The 15,422-nt window shown below is 38.6% G+C and overlaps 1 protein-coding gene across 1 annotated transcript in view; it reads right to left on the reverse strand.

Annotated features, from left to right (window-relative positions):
* Positions 1 to 279: 279 nt before the first annotated feature.
* TDRD5 (tudor domain containing 5) overlaps positions 280 to 15,422 on the reverse strand; it is a 45,969-nt gene continuing 30,826 nt past the window's right edge. The window contains exons 12-17 of the mRNA XM_060774443.2: positions 13,827 to 14,027; positions 12,034 to 12,195; positions 9,088 to 9,315; positions 4,261 to 4,353; positions 2,502 to 2,688; positions 280 to 649 (exon numbers count right to left, since the gene is read on the reverse strand). Coding sequence (XP_060630426.2) covers positions 348 to 649; positions 2,502 to 2,688; positions 4,261 to 4,353; positions 9,088 to 9,315; positions 12,034 to 12,195; positions 13,827 to 14,027 — 1,173 coding nt within the window. The 3' untranslated portion in view covers positions 280 to 347. The remainder of the gene's footprint in view (positions 650 to 2,501; positions 2,689 to 4,260; positions 4,354 to 9,087; positions 9,316 to 12,033; positions 12,196 to 13,826; positions 14,028 to 15,422) is intronic.

The raw sequence follows: 15,422 nt of genomic DNA on the forward strand, positions 1-15,422 counted from the left end.
TGGGCCAGATCCATCAAGCCATGTAGGAGCCTTTATGGTAGAAATAAACCAATAAGCATATGTACATACATACATACACACGTTGATTTTTACATATATCAATTCATCCAGGAAACCTGTAGGAACATACTATAACACATTAACAAACAAATTATTATTTGGTGCAAGTAACTCTCCACAGAAAGGAAACAACTTGCCAATTTTTTTTGAAACCATTATATTAAGAACAGTCTTACCAACTATATAACAATAGAAAAAGAAATATGAGAAAAAAATAAAGCAAAATTAAAGCAGTTTGACTAAACTGAAACTAGACTCTGAACTATTATGACCCAGTTCCTGCAGCCTCAAAAAAGCTTTTTTACTGTTGTGTCCAATGATGCAGCTGAACAATGAAACTTTCCCAAGGCCATTTGACCTGATGTCTTCATGTTCCTCAGGTTAAGGGAGAAATAGCCACCAGATGTGGCTAAGCGAGCAGAGGCTCCCATGGCTACTGCAGGGCTGCAAGGGACACAGAATGCTGAAGAGCCCTGAAGTTCTGCAGTGAACGTTAAGGCATTAGGACCACAGTAGCTCCCTGGCTTACGTAAAGAAACTACTTGGGTCCTGGAAGTATCATCTATCTTCTTCTCTGAAGAAGCTTCTCCTGTACAATAACAAGTCAACAGGGGTTATATAAATCACACAATTTATTTGGTTCTCTGTTTTCAGAAACCACAGGTAAATCACATTTTGCCTGTTTCATACTTATATAGTACAAACTGTAGAAGGGACAAATCATATTCCCACCTCCCAGTAATAGGGCACAAGGAAGAGGAACATATTTGTATGTGGGTCCCATCCACTCAAAACTTTTCAGCATGGGACTGAAAAATGGCAACACTTCTCATAGCTATCTGCAAGAAAGTGTAAGTCAGATCTATATATGCAGTACAGAATAACCCATATATAAAACAATGAACTTCTCTGCATAAATATGCAGAGTTGCTCTAAGTGTCTTAAATAAATTAGATGTTTCTTCAAATGTAAGAAGATGTAAGTTGCAGCATACCAAAAATGCTTATCCCCTCACAAAACCAAAGTTCTAGAAGCTGTATCTATATAAATAAAAATGTATTGTTTGTTTGTGGGATTAACATAACTCGAAAACCACTGGGTGAATTGACACCAAATTTGGACACAAGACACCTAACAACCCAATGTATGTCCTTCACTCAAAAAATGATTTTGTCATTTGGGAGTTGTAGTTGCTGGGATTTATAGTTAACCTACAATCAAAGAGCATTCTGGACTCCACCAATGATGGAATTGAACCAAACATGGCACACAGGACTCCCATGACCAACAGAAAACACTTAGAAGGGTTTGGTGGGCATTGACCTGGAGTTTGGGAGTTGTACTTCACCTACATCCAGAGAGCACTGTGAAGTCAAACAATGATGGATCTGGACCAAACTTGGCACAAAATCTCCATATGCCCAAATGTGAACACAGATGGAGTTTGGGGGAAATAGACCTTGACATTTGGGAGTTGTAGCTGCTGGGATGTAGAGTTCATCTACAATCGAAGAGCATTCTGAACCCCACCAAAAATAGAATTGGGCCAAACAGAACCCCCACAACCAACAGAAAATACTGCATTTCCTGGTGGTCTTTGGCAACCCTTCTGACACCCCCTTGTGACCCCCCCCCCCTGGGGTTCCAACCCCCAGGTTGAGAAATGCTGCCTTAAGGCCATCCAGTCCAACCCCCTTCACCAGGACAAGAAAACATAATCAAAGCCCTCCTGCCAAAGAACCATCCAGCCATAGATATAGATATTCACACATACACACATGTATATACCAGATATAATATCATAGATGTGAAAGGGACCCCTAAAGAAGGAAAATAATATGTTGCATGTTCCAGAATAGGCAAACCAGACAATCTCTACATCACCGACAAAGAAACAAGTACTGTTTACCCAGAAATAGAGAAATTACCTATATTAGAAGCCAACACTTTCTCATTACTTTATTTTCCAGATCGCCAGTCTGGGCCACAGCAACATGTGGCAGGGGATGGCATAAAAATGTGCGTCAACAAGATATGAGAAACTAATTATAAAAGTGTGAGTCAACAAGAGGTGAGAAATTAGTATGTTTCTCACCATCTTGATGATTCACATTATTATAATCAATACCACTTCTAGAACTCTGGTTTTGAGAAGGGATGCACCCAATAATCATTTTTGTTCTGCCACAACTTGGGTCCTCTTACTTTTGAAAAAACGTCTAAAAATGTCACTACTTAAACATACAGATGGTAATTACTGTCACCTATAGCACATTGCACCCAATTTTGCATTACCAGCATAGTTACAAATCCTATTTAAAAGGGATAACACTACATTTCACCCTTAACTAAGGGGGATCCTGTACAAACACTCCTAAGGTTTACAGACTTTAATGTTATTAAATCCAAATCACGGGATTTATATAACTATATGCACTTACCTGGTTTTGTCATAAACACACATGTATAATCTAAGGCAGATGTTGATGGAAAAGATTGAGAAGTGCAATTGTTCACATTCACATCAAATTGGCCTAGATCTGATTTCTCAGAACGGGCAACTGAGATGTCAATTTTTTCCAGGTTTTGCAACAAAGCATTATATGTAGCTCCAACAGGATTTGTTGTCTGTACCAAGTGAACAAGACAGAAATTATGAGTTACATAGCATTGATTTGTATGTGAAGATAGTATCCAGGCACCGTCTTTCTTATTTATATAAAATATACCTTAGCTATCCCAACCAATGTTTTAGTAGAAGTTATAGCTATGGTAAGCCAGTTCCTTCAAGAGATAGTTTGTCGCTAGTAAGCAGCTCACTTCAAACTTCCTTTCTTACTGTAAACTTGAATTTGAGCAGAATGTGAAGTTTTCTATCTGCTCTTTTCCCATTCTTGCCACAACTAGCTTGGGAGAGTATGGCTTTTATTGTGTGTTGGACAAGGAGACTCATGATCAGCTGAAAAGAGGACACTTCTTGCTTAGGATACAATTTTTACTTTCTTACCTGGAAGGAGCTCAGGATAGAAAGTTTCTCTAATAGGGTGAACTGCTCTTGCTATTGCCACCGACCAAAAAGAGAATATTTTCTACTTATGGCAAATAACAGAAATTTCCATAGTCGATTTCAAACTTAGCAATACAACCATTGACAAGATCGCAAGTAAATGTACATGAAGTACTGGAAACAGTGGTGATGTGAAGTCTTCTCTCACTGAATGTGATCAAGCCCAAAGTCATATCTGAAGGCAATGAGAGGAGGTACCACTTTTGTATAACTTCCATATTCTGAGGCACCCATAATGAATGCTGGCGATTAGATCCAAAAAGGAGGAAGTTACAAACAAGCTCTTCGGCAGGGAGATGGAGCGACAGCACCCCCCATGGCCAGAACTGAGCACAACAGCTTCCAAGATGTTGAAAGATGGGAAAGCTGATACATATACCTTTTATCTATGTATAATTGTCTGTCTAGTTGTGTATAAAATGGTATTGAATGTTTGCCGCATATGTATGTTCTGTGATCTGTCCTGACTACCCTTTGGGGTGAGAAGGGCGGAATATAAATACTGTAGGCAAGTAAGAAAGTAAATAAATAAATAAAACACTAAGGGGAAAAGGTTGTGTGTGCACTCTGATCAGAGCTGTCATTATTCTTCAGTATATCAAATCATATGGTTTCGTCTGCACGTGCTACAAATGCACACTTTCATTTTTGTTGTGCTGAGCTTTTAAAAGTTGATTTTGTCAAATTTCTTTTACAGTATTGTGTTTTAGCTACAATACTGTAGTATGGTCTGAGGCCTATGGTGGTGACACTGACTGTAGTGACACCACTATTTATTTCTTTATTTATTTATTGTGTCAGGAACAAACCAAACAGTTGTATTGCATTTTTAACAAACAAACAAACAAAACACACAACTGATAAGGTTATATACATAGGAAAGCAGTCAGTAGTATTGAGGGAGAAGTATACGTGAGCAAACTCAAATGTTATCACTCTAAGAAGCCTCTTCTCAAGCTTCATCCGACTGCATATGGTTTTAGACTTGGAAACAATAAAGCACAGATAATTTACCTTCAAGGAGAAGAAAGCCACATGTTAAAACTTACAATGCATTTCTATCCTGAGTTATGTAACTATGAAGCCTCTTTAACTATGATAACTGCAAGTTAAGAAAGTAGAAATGAATTCACCTCAGTTTTTCCAGATGAGTCCAAGATTTGGTTCAGAGGTTCCAAATCAGGCAATTCGTTTCTCTCAGCAGCAGCACTGGAAATGTCTTTTCTCTGCCAAAAATGATTTAACACATTTTTAACAAACAGAAAACAAACAAACAAAAAACAAACTAAAAGCTAAAAATAAAACTTTCAAAATAAGAGTGCAGGGACAAGAGTACTGTAAATGTATTTGGCAGAAATGCACTACTAGAAAAGACTGAGTTTAAAAGAGAGTTTGGATTTTCCGATCTTTTCTCTTTATCCTGTATTATTCTGTCAAACAGATCTCAAAGCAGAAGTGGAGTTTGGATTTTCCGATCTTTTCTCTTTATCCCTGTATTATTCTATCAAACAGATCTCAAAGCAGCAGTGGAGATTATAGCCTAGCAGCATAAAAACATAATAAAAGTTACTATAAGGGTACTTTTAGCAGTGGTACTACTGCAATGAAAAGTCCTCTTCCAAAACCTGAAACTACTTGTATATGCTGACAGATGCTAGGTGAAAGCCTGTCTCTGGGTGCATCTATATTCTAAAATTATTGCAGTTTGACATTACCCTGCTCAATGCTATGGAATCCTGGGATTTGTAGTTTGGTGAGGCAACAGCAGAGGCTAAAAACCTTCTAAACTACAACTCCCTGGATTCCATAGGATTCTTCAGCATTGAGCCATGGCACTTAAACTAGTACAAAACTGCATACATTTCACAATATAGATACGCTCTCCATAAACAGGAATTTGACACCAGCTGTTGTGAAAGGTATTTTTGCTGACTGGTGCTTTGTTGGTTTAGTTTTTGTTATTTGACTATTGCTATGATCATACTGAACTTATAATAATAATAATAATAATAATAATAATAATAATAATAACAATAATAATCTTTATTTATACCCTGCCACCATCTCCCCAAGGGACTTGGAGCGGCTTACATGGGGCCAAGCCCGACAACACATCAATAAACAAAAAAGCAATAAACAAAAAACAATACAGTTAATATAAGTCACATATAAACAATAAAACACAAAGATTTAAAAACCTATGGCTGGGCCGAATGTAATAGTTTAAGATTAAAAAATAAATGCTGGGCACGAACAAAGGTAGGATATATCTTGTAGGAGGATTTTGAAAGAAATGAGGGAGCGCAATCCAACGAATAGTTAAGGTACTTCTGAGGACATTTTGCTGGGAATTGTTTCTTGGGTTTTCTGTTCTTGTTTCTTTTTTATGCTTTTATGTTTTATTTACATTTTATCCTTAAAGAGCAGGGTATACTTCAAGACAAACAACAAAATGTGCTCAGCTGTGAACATTCAAGAAAGGAGTCACACCCAGGAGGTTAACAAATACAATAACCATGGCTAAAGGACAAAAGAAAGTGTTGCATCGCATTCTTATCCCTCAACCACTTGCCCACCTCCCTTCTCTCAAACAGAAGTAATACTACCTCAGACATCTGATATTGACTAGAGTGAGACTCATTCTTGCTTTCTTTATTATTTGGCATCCGACAGGAAAATGTTGCAATATCTGAGCACAAATTATCATCAATATTGCCATTTTTCTTTTCCTCACAGTAATCAGAAGGTATCAAAATGTCATCCCAAATTTCCTTGCATAAATATGCTGGTTCCAAGTATGAATTCTCAGAGTTTAGGCATGAGTTTGTTGTATCCTGGAAATATATTCAGTAGAAACGTAACAGTGCTGTCAGAACATAAGGAAGTACTTATTCTGTTATCCTTGCCAACTGTTAAGATATGATTTTTGTATTATTCTACACATATTTTCTTTAGATTTAAAGGGAGGTGAACTCCAAGTTTCAGCAAGTCAGGTTCTGTGATCACTGACTGCAGATCAGATTTCCCATCATGATCATCCGCAAAGAAACGTTTACCATCTATTTGCAGAGCTTAGCTGACTGTTCTTTACTGGGTAAATATGTGTTAATATACATGTACAGGGTGACGGAACCAGAGACCTCTCCCATTTGCATTAGGAACAATGTAAAGGAGGTGATCTGTTGCAAGTGAAACTAATTCTCTTGTGAAAGCAGAGGAATGTGAGCCAACTATGTTGGAGACGGTAACCTTCTCAAGCCTCCTTTATTTAATATTTTGTCTGTTTATAATGTGTTGTTTATTTCCTGAAGTGTATGTCTTCTTTGGTTTGCAGTTTTCCTTAGCTCTATGTTCTTGAGGCAGTGAGAGGAGCTGCAGACCATGTGACTGGTTCAGTGACTGTTTGGAATGCAGATTAAAAGGATGACAGTTGAGGAATGACAGTTGAGGCTTGAGTCAGTTTTTCAGTCAGATGTCAGTGTAGGAAGTTAGAAACCAGTTGAATCTTGAGTCAAGTTGAGTACATTAGTTTAGTCTGTTTGAGTATAGAATCCAATGTTAGAAGTTAGAAAACGGTTCAGGCTTGGGTTCCTTTGAAAATAGACTGTTATGAAAGCAAACTATACAGAACAATATAGTTTTGAAGAGATTGTTAATTGTGGTTTGACATTACTCTGCCATGGCTCAATGTTATGGAATCCTGGGATTTGTATTTAAAGTTAAAGATACAAACAGAAAAGTTTTAAAGTTTATCCTGACAAGAAATGCGCTTGTATATTTAAATAAATGAAGTTGTGAGTAAAACAAACATGTTATTTTTAAAAAGTCTACTTGAATCTGATCACTTCTGGAGTCAAACTAATTCTCAAGCTTGCAAACTTTGTGTTTTGTTTGTTTGTTTATTTTGGTTGCTCCTGACACAATAAATAAAATACTTGAATCTTTGTCTGCTGGGAGCATGGAATAGAAACAAGATATTTACATGCCCAATAATCATCTATTACTCAATAAACTAAAGGAACATTTCCGAAACTGCTACTCAATAGGTTATGATCCTAACAGGTCATAATCCATATACCAATAAACTCCTCCTTTGTTTCTGGTTCATCTTTGCTGAATAGGTCCCATATATTTTAGATTGTTTTATCTTCCCATAATTTGAATTTCTTAAATTTATTTAGATCATACAAGATGTAAAGGTTGAGAATTAATCTGGAGATTAGAGAGATTTGTTTTTCATTGAAGTATGACAGATCTTTTTATCATTAGGTGTGTGTTTGTTTGCTTTTTTGTTTTTGCTTAACCATTTGCCATAATGGTGAGAATAGAGGGAATCTTCTGATCTTCTTTTCAGTTTTTCTTGAAACTGGGAAGCTTAAGACAATAAGAAGAGGTCTAGAAATTCCAGATAGCAAACAGCCATCATATTGATGCCATCCTTCATTACAAACAATTTTGAAGGGGAAGTGTGAGTGGTAGCAAAGTCCAACCTTGTGAGGCATAACAGAGGTTTAAAACTTCTCTGAGTGTTTCAGATTGTTGTTGTTCATTCGTTCAGTCGTCTCCGACTCTTTGTGACCTCATGGACCAGCCCACGCCAGAGCTCCCTGTCGGCCGTTACCACCCCCAGCTCCCTCAAGGTCAGTCCAGTCACTTCAAGGATGCCATCCATCCATCTTGCCCTTGGTCGGCCGCTCTTCCTTTTGCCTTCCACTTTCCCCAGCATAATTGTCTTCTCTAGGCTTTCCTGTCTCCTCATGATGTGGCCAAAGTACTTCAACTTTGTCTCTAGTACCCTTCCCTCCAATGAGCAGTCGGGCTTTATTTCCTGGAGGATGGACTGGTTGGATCTTCTCGCAGACCAAGGCACTCTCAGAACTTTCCTCCAACACCACAGCTCAAAAGCATTGATCTTCCTTCGCTCAGCCTTCCCTAAGGTCCAGCTCTCACATCCGTAGGTTACTACAGGGAATACCATGGCTTTGACTAGGCGGATCTTTGTTGCCAGTCTGATGTCTCTACTCTTTACTATTTTATCGAGACTGGACATTGCTCTCCTCCCAAGAAGTAAGCGTCTTCTGATTTCCTGGCTACAGTCTGCATCTGCAGTAATCTTTGCACCTAGAAATACAAAGTCTGTCACAGCCTCCACGGTTTCTCCCTCTATTTTCCAGTTGTCAATCATTCTTGTTGCCTTAATCTTGGTTTTTTTGACGTTTAGCTGCAACCCGGCTTTTGCGCTTTCTTCTTTTGCCTTGATTAGAAGACTCCTCAGCTCCTCCTCGCTTTCGGCCATCAGAGTGGTGTCATCTGCATATCTGAGGTTGTTAATGTGTTTCAGATAGTTGAACATTAATATGGTTTTGTCCCTGTGTTTCAAAGCTGGCACAGTATTGAGTTTAGACAAGACAGAAGAGGCTTTCTTGAGGTAAAAAGGAAAACAAGAGAATATATTCCCAGATGGTTTGTTAATGGATTGAGCATAGATCATGTGGACATATTTGATATCAAAGCTTTCAGTGTCAGATCCTGCCATATATTGTTCAACCAGGTAACTATGAATTTTAATATATCCCCTTGTTCTGTACCCTCCAGAAAAGCCCTAAAACAAATATTTAAGTGCCTCTTTTTATTCTCAAGATCCTCAGTTCCATTATTCAGAAAACCATTTCCCTCTATCAGGGTTAAACAGATCTTAACTTGTTTTTAAAAAGAAATTTGGAAAATATTTGACAAGGTCGTCACACTAAACTGGAATAATATTCAAGATGTAAATAATCTCTCTCATTTACAATTCAAACAATTGTAGAGCTACTCTATTTGTGCACTTTCCTTTGTATATAGAGCACAGCTTTTAGTCACATCAATAAGGATAACAAAGAACAATAAATGAATAAGAAAATTAAGAAAGTATTGCACCATCATTAACTGCGTGCCCATCTCCCTCACCCCAACACTACCTCAGACATGAAATCTTGGCTCTGCCGAGTCTCATTCTTGATTTCTTCACAGTTTGGCATTTGACAGGATAATACTGCAATATCTGAGCACAAGTTATCATCAATATCACCATTTTTCTTTTCTTCATAGTAATAAGAAGGCATCAAATTCTCATCCCAAACTTCCTTGCATGAATATACTGGTTCCAGATAGGGCATTTCAGAGTTTAGGTATGAGCTTGCTGTATCCTATAAATATATTAAAAGGAAGGCTACAGTGCTGTCAATTTCAAGATGAAATATAGTTTTATTCAACATGTAAAGGCCCCCCTGGTGGCGCAGCGGGTTAAACCACTGAGCTGCTGAACTTGCGGACTGAAAGGTTGGGGGTTCAAATCTGGAGAGCGGGGTGAGCTCCCAGTTAGGCCCAGCTTCTGCCAACCTAGCAGTTTGAAAACATACAAATGTGAGATCAATAGGCACCGCTTCAGCAGGAAGGTAACGGCACTTCATGCAGTCATTCTGGCCACAGGACCTTGGAGGGATCTACGGATAATGCCGGCTCTTCGGCTTAGAAATGGAGATGAGCACCACCCCGACTAGACTTAATGTCAAGGGGAAACCTTTACCTTAACATGTTTAGTTTTATAGAATTCATGGACTGTACACTCTCCCACAAAATACTATTTATTGAAAACAATTTACTATTATTCATATCGTTGATCACAGAATACACCAGTGTTTTGTAATACATCTTAACAATACCATTTGTTTATAGATCTTTTTTAAAAAATAGATATTGAAATATAACCCAATAATTGTGTTGTTCTTTTTGGGGAAAAAATTGCATCGTTCTACTACAGTATCAAGAGATTTTGGTTGGGCTGTCCATATAACATTATTTCAAAAGAAAATATAACTTTTATTTACTTATCTTAAGGCTTACCAGGAACAACTACACAGACCAAATATGAACTTGTTTTAAATACATATTTTAAAAAACGATTTAAACCATTTGAAAACTCTGTTCACAACCCAGAAATACAAACCAAGCAGCTATACTGTACTTTCCAGTGACAGATAAGGAGCCATGGCCACTTCCTCTGGCCTGTGGACCAGAGAACGATTACAGCAGGAATTGCCATCTCCATTTGTTGCTGCTTTTTTATCTTAATTTATTGAACATTTTGTTTATTTATTTGTTTGTTTAGAATATTTGTATCCCGCCTTTCTTCGCATGCGGACTCAAGGTGGCTTACAGCATAAAAACATACAAATTCCAACAGTTACAATTTGTAAACAACAATAAAAGCATGGAAAAACATACATCAATTAAAACAATAAAATTATAATCTGTCACTATCTCCACCGGAAACACCTCAGTTATTTACAGGCTTAAAATCCCCAAGGATCCCACTATGTCTCAATCAGAAGCTTTCTTTAATAGAAAGGTCTTGACCCACTTTTTAAAAGCTAAGTAGTGATGGTGCCACTCTTAATTCTTCTGGGAGAGCAGGTGCTGAACCGGAAAAGGATCCTTCTCTTATAATGCATACTGGTAGGAGCTCGCGTGGCAATGTGTGTGTCCCCACTAGATCTAAGTGCTCCAGGTAGGCTAGACCGAAGCCGTATAGGGCTTAGGTGGTCACCAACACCTTGAATTGAGCCCAGAAACAGACAGGCAACCAATAGAGCTGTCTCAGGATAGGTGTGGTACACTCCCTGAAGTCAGCTCTCCTTAGAAGCCTGGCCGCAGATCTTTGAACAAACTGTAATTTCCAGATGCTTTTCAAGGGGAGACCTATGTAGCTTTTCAAGAACTGACTCACTATATGTTGCACACAACTTGAAGGATGATTTGGCAACAGTAAGTCATGCTTTAGATTATTTCTTGATTGATACAACACGTTTCAAAATGATGGACCTAATTTGAAATCGCTATACCTTTCTCAAAGTACCCATGAATGAAACTCACCACTTGAAAGGATGGGATGTCAAGTTTAAAAATGATTAGTGGTAGATGCCTCTTCTAGCATAGAAACAGCCAGCATCTAGCCTCAGTCATTCACTAGAAGGCCATCCCGCAAGATAATGCCTAATGAGATAGGCTTCCATTTGTGGAGTTATTTTTTAATTTTATTTTTAGATCAATATGTTTTTAAAAACTTGATCACTTATGAAACTGTTTGTGTAACATATTGCCACTGTGAAATATTCTGCTTTGAAATTGGGTCCATCATTTTGAAACATAGTGAGTCACGGCTTCATATCTTCCTGATTAATACTGCTTGGCCACAAGTCATTGTTTTGTAATTGTTTTTTTAATTACTAATTAGATTGTTTTAATTTCCACTGTGTCATATTTACTATAAGCTGCCCCAAGTCCCTATGTCAAGAGAAAAGTGAGATAAAAATAAAATAAGTAAATAATGAACTCACCTCCTTCTCTTCATTTTGCATTAGGCATAAATTCTCACATGATTTGAAAGAGCATGTTTCTTGGGAGTCACCTGGGCCATTAGAATCCATAAAGTACTTATGCTCTTTCTCCAACTGTTCGAATGAGAAATTATTCATTGTATCAAACTTCTAGAAAAAGTACATTTGTTTTCAATACATAGTGCAAAAACAACCATTTGAATTAAAAACATGTCAGGATGCAAATCTATATTTTAATAGTCTGCCAAGGAAGCTTTACAGAAGGTTGTTGATTAGAAAACCTTCATTCTGCATTGCTAATTACTCTAGAAAACCCTCCCTCGGTTGCAAATAATATTTGTCGTATTGTAGAAGGGAAGAAATTCACAGCAATTTCCTTCCTAAGCAGCTCTTTGGATCTTGGCTAACACATTAAAGATTTGTTAAAATAATTATTTCAGTGGTACCTATTTTTGGCACAGCAGAGTTTAGATGGATAAGAACTGTTTAAAAGACAGATGGAGAATTACTAAATTCAAAATTTCCCACCTGGAAACCATCTTCACTCTTGCAGAACCCTGAATCAGTTGTGTCTGAGAGGTCCCCAAGAGATTCCTGCTGAAGAAATGAATCTGCTTTCTCTGTCAAATCAGCCTCCTGCTTTGGACTGGGTTTCAAATACAGAGTTGAAAAATTCATTTTTTTGAAGCCCTATTAAAAGTAAATAAACGGTTTGAACACTTCTCAAGACAGTTTGAATCTCCAAACATACAATCTGTCTGCTTTCAATCTGTCCTCTTAGAAGAGATCTGTACTAGACACAACCTGCAGACAGCATGTGATGCCCCAAAGGATCTCGAGTGGCTCCAAGAGACTGCCACTCTCACTGGCTCCTCTGGATGCATGCTGCCTCCTGCAAGACACATCATAAAATCTTTGCAGTAGACCGCAGCGAAGGCTGAACGTTCAGGCCCTGCCTCCTTATTATGTGAAAGTTTGGAAAGGGAAGAGAGAGGGGAAAAGGTGAACTGGTCACATGAGTTCAACCAATCAAGACTGAGCATGGAGGGAGGAGTGTCCCTAAGTTTAGCCTATTCTAATTTTGGCCCCTTACTACTGCTGAGTTGTACAGCTCTGTATTAGAATGTGGTTTCATACGCATCTTATTATTATTATTATTATTATTATTATTATTATCTTTATTTATACCCCTCAAAATCTCCTGAAGGACTCGATACGGCTTACAATGGCCAAGGCTGCCAACAAACAACAACATACAAACATAACAGTAAAACTCATAAGCAAAACAATAAAACTCTAAAAACAATGACACCATGACACATTTAAAAACCTAAAGGCCAGGCCAAGTGTAATGGATAAAATTCAAAAGTGCTGAACTTGACATGAGGTATGTAGAGGTTTTCGGAGGTAGGTGCAATGTGCAGACAATCCTAGTCTCTAATAAAGTGCATTTGGGACATGATGCCGGGAGTTTCCTAATCTGGAAAGGCACACTGGAACAGCCAGGTCTTCAGGCTCTTCCTAAAGATTGCCAATGTTGGGGCTTGTCTGATGTCCTTGGGGAGAGAGTTCCAGAGTCAGGGGGTCCACCACACAGAAGGCCCTGTCCCTCGTCCCCACCAAACGCATTTGCGACGCAGGTGGGATCACGAGCAGGGCCTCTCCAGATGATTGAAGGGAACGTGTGGGTTCATATATGGAGATGCGGTCACGCAGGTAGGCGGGTCCCAAACTGTTTAGGGCTTTGTAGGTGAGCACCTGCACCTTGAATTGGGACCGGAAGATGAACGGCAGCCAATGGAGCATCTCTATATTACAGTACAGTCCCGAAGGCAAACCATGGTCAAAGGAAAGATCTATCAATTCAAGATATAATAGTAAACCATTGTTGCTTAACTATGTCTTCTATGAAGTCTAAAATAAAATTCTGCTCTTGAAACAACTGTGGATTGTTCTAAAAGATAGTTATATAGACTTGAATTGTATACAAGAGTTGAGAGTTCACTTGTCTTTGAGAAGACATGGATAACTTAAGTGAATAGATCTATTTATTTGACAATCTGCTTCCCTTTTTAAACAACATATATTTTATTTGACCTTCAAACAACAAATCCATTGTTCAGCAAAGATCTGTCTTGCACAATCAGCGTGCCCCATTTTTGACATTCCTGTCCCTTTGGTCAATACTTTGCTTACACACTGTCAGCTTTGAACCTTTGGTTATCCATAAGGATACATGGAATAATTTTCACTTCCACCCACGTATAAGACAATGTAATCCCTATTCCATATCACCTCCCCTCCAATGCCCCCCCCTTCACCTTGGAAGGAATGTTCTCACTGTAGATGAATGCATGGCCTTCTAACTTCAGTACGTTGTGCAAGTAGATATCTTCATCAGAGCTGGTGTCACAAAGAAAAAGATGAAGGACTCCATCTATATATTCATCCACCACTCCCACCAGTAGCTTCAGTTCACACAATCTTTGGAATTCAAGCGAGGCACTAAGAGTCCAGTCATCCTTGATGAGAAAAAAGGATTTTTTTAAAAAAAAAAAAACATGGAAAACAGAAAAACAAATTATCTACCTTACATCTCAGCCTCTACTTCTTCAGACGATGGGGAAGATCCACACAGCAGTATTAATTATTATTATTATTATTATTATTATTATTATTATTATTATTATTATTATTTCTTACCCGCTTCTCCCTGTGGCTCGAGGCGGGTTACAACACAATAAAAAATATGAACATTGCAAAAATCAACAAATACACATATTTCAATAGAAGATCCACATTAAAACTGCATTTATATAAAATACATATTAAAATACATAAAACAGACGTCAAAGAAAGGACATGAGTTTAAGATTTTTAGTTAAAAACTGTCTGGGTAGGCCTGCCAGAAGAGATGTGTCATTAGATGGTTTTTAAATTCCAACAGCTGATCTAGTTATTGAAGCTCTACCAGCAGGTCATTCAAGTCAAGAGGCTGATGAAAAGGTCCTCTGGGTGGTGGATGCCTGTCGGGCTCTGGAAGGCTGGAGCAGATGCCCCCCAGAGGACCTCAGTGTTGTATGGTAGAAGGTAATCCTGAACCTGGACCCAAACCATGTAGGGATTTAAACGTCAAAACCAACACCTTGTGCTTTGCTCAGAAACTGGCAGCCAGTGGAGTGACATTAGGATAGGTGTAATGTGCTTACTCCTAGATGTTCCTGTAACCAATCTGGCTGCTGTATTTTGAACCAAATGGAGATTCCGAACTTGGTACAAGGGTAGCCCAATGTAAAGGGCATTGCAGAAGTCCAACCTTGAGGTTACCAGTGCATACACTAACATCTTTAGATCTTCCAAATTTAGGAAGGGCACAGCTGGCATATCAGCCTAAGCTGGTAGTAAGCACTCCTGATCGTCGTATCTACCTAGGCTGACATTTGGAGGGACAGATCCAGGAACCCTCCCAAGCTGAGAACAGCGTCTTTCAGAGGAAGGGTAATCACATTCACAATTGGTTTACATTCCTCCACCCCCAGATTAGGACCCTTGACGGCAAGCACCTCTGTTTTGTCTGGATTCGTTCCTCATCCATCCTATTACCTTCTCCAGGCATTCATTCAGAGGTGACCTGCTATCTTTAGGTGAAGCTGTTTTGGAAGGCATGGAGAAATCTATTTGGATGTCATCAGCATACTGATAACACCTCATCCCATGCCTACGGATGATTTCTCCCAGAGGCTTCATGTAAATATTAAACAGCATTGGGGATAGAATGGCACCTAGTGGGATACCACATAACAGCTCCTTTTTTGAAGAGCAGCTATCCCCAAGCACCACCATCTGGAACCTGCTGGAGAGGTACGACCAGAACCACTGCAAAACAGTGCCCCTGATTCCCAGGCCCTTCAGGCTTT

Source organism: Anolis sagrei, chromosome 4 (genome assembly GCF_037176765.1).
Source record: "Anolis sagrei isolate rAnoSag1 chromosome 4, rAnoSag1.mat, whole genome shotgun sequence".
Taxonomy (NCBI): Eukaryota; Metazoa; Chordata; class Lepidosauria; order Squamata; family Dactyloidae; genus Anolis; species Anolis sagrei.